Source organism: Sander vitreus, chromosome 15 (assembly GCF_031162955.1).
Source record: "Sander vitreus isolate 19-12246 chromosome 15, sanVit1, whole genome shotgun sequence".
NCBI lineage: Eukaryota > Metazoa > Chordata > Actinopteri > Perciformes > Percidae > Sander > Sander vitreus.
Window position 1 is genome coordinate 49424 of NC_135869.1, and position 9311 is coordinate 58734.

General features: G+C 44.0%; 1 protein-coding gene across 1 annotated transcript; it reads left to right on the top strand.

The window, feature by feature from the left end:
* Window positions 1–3881: 3881 nt before the first annotated feature.
* LOC144529917 (keratin, type I cytoskeletal 50 kDa-like) lies at window positions 3882–8583 on the top strand. Its single transcript, XM_078269287.1, has 7 exons — window positions 3882–4277; window positions 4848–4930; window positions 5299–5455; window positions 5910–6071; window positions 7193–7318; window positions 7761–7975; window positions 8454–8583. Exons 1-7 carry the CDS (start codon window positions 3882–3884, stop codon window positions 8581–8583), a joined length of 1269 nt encoding a protein of 422 aa, XP_078125413.1.
* The last annotated feature ends 728 nt before the right edge of the window (window positions 8584–9311 follow it).

Sequence of the window (9311 nt, forward strand, 5' to 3'; positions counted from 1 at the left end):
ATCTGCCTGCCCTATAGTCTGCTGTGCATACGTTTGTTGCTCTGCTGATAGCTCTGCTAGCCCATCTCATTGAGAACTTCTGACAGACAAAGGACCTGTTTGGGTCTCTGACTGAGCCTCAGTTACAGGAACGTAGTTATAGGAACAGTCCACTTCTAAACGGTTCTAACTACTCTCCCCCAAAACCGGTTTTGCCATTTGCATTCGCACTGGCCAAGTGGCCATAGGAACTGATCTTTTGTTATTATCACAGCCATCTAACCACCACTATGGTGAAAAGGGAACAGACCCTACCCTGAAGTAGGAGCTGAAAGAGTTACAGGAACTGCAGTCAGAGGAACTTAATAATCCCCAAATTGGGTTCTAGGAACGTTATGTTCTAGGAACGTTAGGCCGGCGACAGACAGGATGCGTGGCGTGAGCGTGGCGTTTCTGTTGCGTGTCAGCTGCGCGGCAGCTGCGTGGATTTTTCTATGTCTTACACACCAGAAACGTGTCTGACGCTGCTGCTGCTGCTGCTGCTGCTGTACACGTGTCTGTTTCCCACTGATTTACTGCACTCAAGCAGTATACTTCATGTTAAACATAAATATATACTGATCTGATTACAGCAAAGACAACGTTGGCAGTATTGATGGCAAAATAGGCTACAGTAGCCTATTGACAGGGGCGACATTTGAAAATCAATAATATTTTTTTTATTTTCATTTTACATTTATATCTGCAGTTATGTCAAAACCTTGATATTTTCAGACATCAGCATGTCATTTATTAAATGTATTTGTGTCAAAATGACATATAAACATCTTTTCTTATTCTATTTTGCCTGGAAACGCTTCCAACACTTAAATAGGCGTCGGTTCTATTTCTAGCATGCACGCGTTTTCGGCTCGGCTCGAGCCGCGCGTAAGACTTGCGTGTCACGCAGGCAGTTTGCAAGCTCTAACTTGTTAAGATGGGAGCTGAAATAAAAACGGACACGCCACGCAGCTGACACGCTCACGCCACGCAGCCTGTCGCCGGCCTTATGTTCTAGGAACTGCAAACATCCCTCCGGTCGGAAAGCGGCTACAGACTGTAAACGTCACGCCACGGGAACTTTAAACAAAATGGATTTATGTTTGGCAGCATGGTGGCCCAATGGTTAGCACTGTGGCCTCACAGCAAGAAGGTTCTGGGTTTGAATCCAGGTCGTTCCGGGCCTTTCTGTGTGGAGTTTATATGTTCTCCCCATGTTTGCGTGGGTTTGCTCTGGTTTCCCCCATCATCAAAAAACATGTACTAGGTTCTCCAGTCAGTGTCCATTAGCAAGGCACTGGCTCAGATCTGGATGTGATACTGTGTGTCTTTTGTTACCTGATGCTATACCGTAACGTTACTTTGTGCCGGAGGAGTCGGACCTGTTGATGCCATGCTGCCCTGGGTGGGAGAATCAGGTGTAGGCCTTGTGTCCGGCTGGCCATTAAGCCGAGGTTATTTAATAAAGAAATTAAGCAGTGAGTGCTGTAGGAAACACGCTAGCAAGGGTTAAAATGAACAATTATTGTATTATTATTGTGGCAGGTTAGCTCAGTTGGTAGAGCAGGCGCACATATGCAGAGGTTTACTCCTCGACGCAGAAGGTCCAGGGTTTGAATCCAACCTGTGATGGTTTTCCTGCATGTCTCCCCCCCCCACTCTCTCTCTGCTTTCCTATCAAATAAAGGCAGAAATGCCCCCCCAAAAAAATAAGCCTCAGATGTCTTGTTTTGTCCACAACTCAAAACTAGTTTCCTGTCCAGGAGGAGAGAAGAAACTAGAACAATATTCATATTTAACAAGCTGACATCACACCAGTTTACCTGATTTATCATGAAAAATGACTCAAAGTGATTAATGGATTATCTAAATAGTTGCAGATTAATTTAAAAGTTTGGCAACTAATCGATTAATCTTCGCAGCTCTGGTTTGTAGTCCTCTAGAATCAGAGTAAGTACTTACTCTTCCTATTTCATTGAGAATTATTTCAGTCTTTTCTTTGTTTAATTAAAGGAATTTCTTGGCATCCAATTGTTGAGAAGCAGTGGCAGCAAAAACTGTCCTGTCCTGTTAATAGTGTCCTGTACACTGTCTGGGAGTCACAGGACAGTGTACAGGACACTACTAACAGGACACTACTAACAGGACACTACTAACAGGACAGTGTACAGGACACTATTAACAGGACACTACTAACAGGACACTACTAACAGGACACTACTAACAGGACAGTGTACGGGACACTACTAACAGGACACTACTAACAGGACACTACTAACAGGACAGTGTACGGGACACTATTAACAGGACACAACTAACAGGACAGTGTACAGGACACTATTAACAGGACACTACTAACAGGACAGTGTACAGGACAGTATTAACAGGACACTACTAACAGGACAGTGTACAGGACACTATTAACAGGACACAACTAACAGGACAGTGTACAGGACACTATTAACAGGACACTACTAACAGGACAGTGTACAGGACACTACTAACAGGACACTATTAACAGGACACTACTAACAGGACAGTGTACGGGACACTATTAACAGGACACTACTAACAGGACAGTGTACAGGACACTATTAACAGGACACAACTAACAGGACAGTGTATAGGACACTATTAACAGGACACTACTAACAGGACACTACTAACAGGACAGTGTACAGGGACACTATTAACAGGACACTACTAACAGGACACTGTACAGGACACTACTAACAGGACACTACTAACAGACAGTGTACAGGACACTATTAACAGGACACTACTAACAGGACAGTGTACAGGACACTACTAACAGGACAGTGTACAGGACACTATTAACAGGACACAACTAACAGGACAGTGTACAGGACACTATTAACAGGACACTACTAACAGGACAGTGTACAGGACACTATTAACAGGACACTACTAACACGACAGTGTACAGGACACTATTAACAGGACAGTCATGGGAGTAACAGGACAGTGTACAGGACACGATTAACAGGACACTACTAACACGACAGTGTACAGGACACTACTAACAGGACAGTCATGGGAGTAACAGGACAGTGTACAGGACACTACTAACAGGATACTACTAACAGGACAGTGTACAGGACACTATTAAACAGGACACTACTAACAGGACAGTGTACAGGACACTATTAACAGGACAGTGTACAGGACACTATTAACAGGACACTACTAACAGGACAGTGTACAGGACACGATTAACAGGACAGTGTACAGGACACTACTAAAAGGACAGTCATGGGAGTAACAGGACAGTGTACAGGACACTACTAACAGGACAGTCATGGGAGTAACAGGACAGTGTACAGGACACTACTAACAGGACACTACTAACAGGACAGTGTACAGGACACTATTAACAGGACAGTGTACAGGACACTACTAACAGGATACTACTAACAGGACAGTGTACAGGACACTATTAACAGGACAGTGTACAGGACACTACTAACAGGACAGTCATGGGAGTAACAGGACAGTGTACAGGACACTACTAACAGGACAGGACAGTTTTTGCTGCCACTGCTGCTGCAACTGTTTCCTTTTTTCAGGTCCAGAGAGACATGAGAGAACGAGTCAGAATGTAAGTGAAGCGCCCAGAGCTTCCCTTCAGCTGCAGACCGCCCCGACCTGCTGGACCTCGCCTGTTCAGCTCTGACCGGTTTGCTCTTCAGGCCCCGGGGCTTCATATGGGACCCACCTGGCGAGTTTGGCATCCCTCCCCGCCCTGCGACACGCCCCAGCCTCATTTTGAGGCATAAAAGGAGCCTTGGTCCCAGCAGCTCTTCACTCTCCGCTCAGAGCCGACCACCAGCCGACCCTCAGCCATGACCTCCTTCTCCAGCCGCAGCAGCCTCATGTCCTCCTCCTCCTCCTCCTCCTCTTCCTCCCGCCGGGTCAGCAGCATGGGGGCCGGCAGCATGTACGGAGGAGCTGGAGGGACGGGAATCTGTGTCTCCAAGGCCTCCTTCTGCTCTTCCTCTGCCGCCGGTGCTGGCGGCGCCTTCAACCTGTCCGATGCCGTCGACATCTCCGACAACAAGAAAGTGGCCATGCAGAACCTCAACGACCGCCTGGCCACCTACCTGGACAAGGTGCGCAGCCTGGAGAGGGCCAACGCCGACCTGGAGCTGAAGATCAGACAGTTCCTGGAGAACAAGATTAAACCTGCGGCCCACGACGGGACCGCGTACTACGTCCGCATCAACGACCTGCAGGACCAGGTGAGCACAGAGACTCTAAGAGCATTTTCTCAATTTCTACATATCTTCTTAGATTCACCTTTTAAAGGTATTTGTATATAGCTGATCCCCATGTGTTTGATATTGAAATGTTCAGAACAAACTCAGCCTTCACATGTGTCCTAGAGCGTTGTGTAAAAAGATAATTTGGCCAATAATGCTGAGAAGTTGATGTTCACTTTTTGGGAATTCTTCAATTATATACAGAGAGGCAAATGACAAGTGTCCCAAGCTCTCTTCCTTGTCTTTCTTACGTCAGGGTATTTTTTTTAAATAGCGAGGCCCAAATTTGTCCTAGAGCAATGTGTAAAGAGACAATTTCGCCCTAAAGCTGACAAGATTTGATTTCCTCAAATCTCGTGTGAAAAAATGTACACCTTCATTCAGGTGAACGAATTGTTTTGGTGCTCAAAATGAGTTTACCAAAGTCTTAGCTTCACAAAAGTAGTGTAACATATGAATCAAATGAATAAATGTCTAATACATGTCTAGAATAAAATGTTGTTATATCGCTTTTTGAGTTTGAAGTTCATAACTTCTTCAACTTTTCAGATCAACTCTGCTGCTCGTGGAAACGCCAGTATTGTCCTCGCCATCGACAACGCCCGGCTGGCCAGCGACGACTTCAGAGTCAAGTGAGTGTGAGACTTTGTTTCCTTTAACGTACAATTTTTTGGGACTCCCGCGGGTCACGGTATTCTCGCGGGAGTCCCGCGGTACGGGAGTCAATCTCACTGTTGGTAACGTGGGACAACATAGGGGAGTGGGACGGGATTCAGGAGTCTTTCTCTCGGGATTTTGCAGGACAGGATTTTTTTTTTTGAGAGGGTGGGGGAAATCACGTGATCGGGATATGACGGGAGTATTTTCGTGGGTTGGGATTGGATGGGAGCGACAATTGATTCCCGTGTCACCCTCTAGTCCAGACATCGTCAGTTATTAACACAACCATTTCAACGCTCAGGTGAGTGTCTGGAACTCATTCTCATGTTTGTTTCTTCAGGTATGAGCACGAGCTGGCCATTCGTCAGTCGGTGGAGGCCGACACCTTCGCGCTGAAGAGAGCCGTCGACGAGCTGACTCTGACAAAATCTGACCTGGAGATGCAGATCGAAGATATGAGGGAGGAACTGATCTTCCTCAAGAAGAACCACGAGGAGGTGAGAGCGCTGAAACCAGACGGAAAGATAAATTAAAGCTGCAAGCAGCGATGAACGGCCACCGTGTCACGCGCAAGCACAAATGAACTCTGAAAAATAATTACTACTTTGAAAGTGGCTACAAAGTTTTGAGTGTTCTAAAACGTGTTTGTAAAATGAAGATTAACGCAAAATCCAAGACGGCCGACATCCCATCAGGCGAAAACATTTCATAAAAATTGTATGTGTTCCCGAAGATAAGTAACCATGTTCCCACCAAATTTCGTGAACATCAAAGAAACTTTCCGAACCACGGCGTGCGTTATGGGGCGCTGGCCACGCCCCTGAGCCCAATCACTGCACGACTTTGCAATTTTATATTATCCTTTTAAAAACAAGAGGTCCCTGGCACTTTGGTGCTCGGGCACTAATAAAAAGATTAAAAGACAGAAGTTTAACCGGCATCTTCCTGCAGGACCTGCTGGCCCTGCGAGCCCAGGTGGGAGGCCAGGTCAACGTGGAGGTGGACGCCGCTCCACAGCACGACCTGTCCGCCGTCATGGCCGAAATCAGAGAACACTACGAGACCATCGCCAAAAAGAACCGCGCAGAGCTGGAGTCCTGGTTCCAGACCAAGGTGAGACAACAAAGTCCTGTTTCCTGTCCTGAATGAGCTCACTGCTGCTCCTTGTTTTATTGTTCTGAAGTTTTAAAACTTTGTTGTTTTTTCAGTTTTCTAAGTTTTAGAACGTTTTGGAAAATGCATTTCCTGCAGAAAATGCGTGTGAATGCTGAAACGCTAAAAACCAATCGGGGCCAGTGGAGGTGTCTAACTGTTCAGATGCACCAATCAGGGTCGGGGGGGTGTCTAACTGTTCAGATGCACCAATCAGGGCCAGGGGGGGTGTCTAACTGTTCAGATGCACTAATCAGGGCCAGGGGGGGGGTGTCTAACTGCGTGTCAATCACTGCTCATGCACACACATTCATTCTCCCTCGTGGGGGGAGGGGCTTAGGAAACCATTTTGGGCTTTAGCAGAAAGGGGGGAGGGACTGAGAAGTTGTTGATGTTCAAATGTTTTGGCTAAGTCCTGGATCTTCCCAATCCTACCTACAGCACCTTTAACTTAAAACCCAATAACTTAGTTCATTCATTCATTTATCAGTCTACCAAAAACAGGGAGGTACAGTACATGAATGAATAACAATAATCTTTTTACATAACAATAATTGGTATACATCTACAATTTAAATCCATTGTTATTCATAATTCGTATATATATGTGTGTGTGTGTGTGTGTGTGTGTGTGTGTGTGTGTGTGTGTGTGTGTGTGTGTGTGTGTGTGTGTGTGTGCATATTTATTCCTCTTAGGTGCGTTGACCTATGCATGTGGAGTTATGTTTTTCTTTTTAAGTTTGAAAACGGTTTACTTTAAGTTTTAGTTTAGGAAGTTTGATGACAACTTTTTTGTTGTTTAGAAGTTTTAAAACTTTTTAAAGTTTTTTGTATTTAACTTTTATCACTTTTTAGTTTTAGTTTTTGTCAAGTAACTAGTAACCAAGGAGGACACTGAGAATTAACATCATGATGGACTCTTCAGAAGAGGTCATTATCTTCTATATATATATATATATATATATATATATAGTTTCCTAACTTCTGCTGTTTCGGTGATGGTTGTCAGATAGCTCTACATCCCGCTGGGCTCTAATAGCCTGACATTTGATATCAATAACATCATTGATTGTTCTTCACAGTCAGCCGAGCTCAACAAAGAGGTGGCCGTGAGCACCGAGACTCTGCAGACGTCCAAGACTGAGATCTCAGAGGTCAGACGAACTCTTCAGTCTTTGGAGATCAAACTGCAGTCTGAGATCAGCAAGGTAAGAAACCACTAAATCTCTCAACTTCATCAAGTCATCAAATGTAGCATTGGTTCTGCATTTTGGGATCAAGTCTAACAAAACAACAACCCAACAACCCAAAAATGATCTGAAAAGGTTTCCCTTCAGTCTTTTATTAACGACTGAATTCTGATATTTTAACCCTTAAAGTTAATCGTTTCCGTGCTAATCAATGACAGCCATTTCTGCCAGGAAAATAGAGATAAGTGAAGAAAAGTTGATTGCATAATTTTGACGATGACTTTCATTTGAGCTTTTCATCAATTTGGTTCTTTTCTGGCAGAGTTGGCCTTCTGTATTGGTTTGAATGTAAAAGGTTTGAGGTGTTGTGTAAGGTACTAAAGGGCTGTCTTACTGTAAATCAAAGTGATGGTAATCATTGAACACAGCTGACCTGACTGTCCTCCCTCTTCCTCAACAGAAAGGAGCTGTGGAGGCGACTCTGGCTGAGACCAAGAGCTGCTACGCCAACATGCTGACAGGTTACCAGAGGCAGGTGGAGGGTCTGGAGGCGCAGCTGTCCCACCTCAGGGCCGACCTGGGTAACCAGAGGGCCATGTACGCCGAGCTGCTGGACATCAAGACCAGACTGGAGATGGAGATCGGCGAGTACAGGAGGCTGCTGGACGGAGAGAGGTGAGCTGAGTCTACAGTCATCCATCACCAAACCCACCAGACTCCATTTAAATAAACAGTAATTTTATCATCGTAAAACACACTTCATTCAAAGTGGACAGAAACAAAATAAAACTACCAAAAGCCTTCTTGGTTCATCTTTCCACACAACAATCACCACTCTGGTTTGGTTGAAATAAACTCTTAATTCACCCATTTACATGTGGAAATATGCTGGCTCTATACACGCTAAAAGTAATGATTATTTACATGGAGTCTGGTGGGTTTGGTGATGGTGATTTTGGGGCTGTTTCATGTTAAAGTCTGTAGGGATCCTTTCCATAATGTTGTCACACTTAGAATAATAATCTGAGTCTGTCAGCGGCAAAAACAGAACTTTTAGTGGACGCTAACTGGTGCTGAACATTTATCTTTACAATTATAAAACCCACTTGTTTAAGTCAAATTTAAAATGAGTCATTTATTTTCTGTTGTGCAGCACTACCAAGACCGCCACCACCACCCAGACCGCCACCACTACCAAGACCTCCTCCACCACTAACACAACGAAGGTGATAACCATCACGGAGGAAGTGGACGAACATGGAAATGTGATCAGCAGCAAATAGATGCCAATGGAACCAGAAACCGATGCCGTAACGTGTAAACTGAGTCTGTCTCAGCTTCTCTAATAAATAAGAAGTCTGACATTGTTTTCTGTGGTTCACGTGTTTTTATTTCACACTGACGGATCAGCTGCTGCTTTCACTTCATAAAAGAGTTTTTTTCCAGCGTTTTTGGCTCTTTTTTTATGCTTTTGACACTTTTTTCACCATTTTGTTTTACATTTGTGGTCAATAATCCTAATTTATATGACATTATACCTAATTTTTGAGTTAAAAAAGCAGAAATTATGAATTATTTTGACTAATATTTAAGATCAGAGAATGTTGAGTGGTTTTAAAACAATTTAAACATGTTTTTCAAATGTTATTCATTAATTTTACCTGCAAAGAACTCCATGCATCCATGTTATTTTTGGGCATTTTGGTTCAAAGAAACCCATATTTCTGATATATAAAACTGTGAAAACGGGTCAAATTTGACCGCGAGGACAACACCAGGGTTAAGACGAACAAGGAAGGACAACATTTCATTATTAATCTTTTATTTCTACTCAATAAATATCACATCCATAAATACCCTAATGACAATGCCCCCAAATTTTTGAGATACCCCTACCGGAGGTAGAACTAAACCCAAGAGACCTATAAACACATACCTAAAATAGGCGAACATGCAAAAAATGAATATCTATGCAGAATGTTTTCATTTACTTTGTGGTTACTTTGCCAGG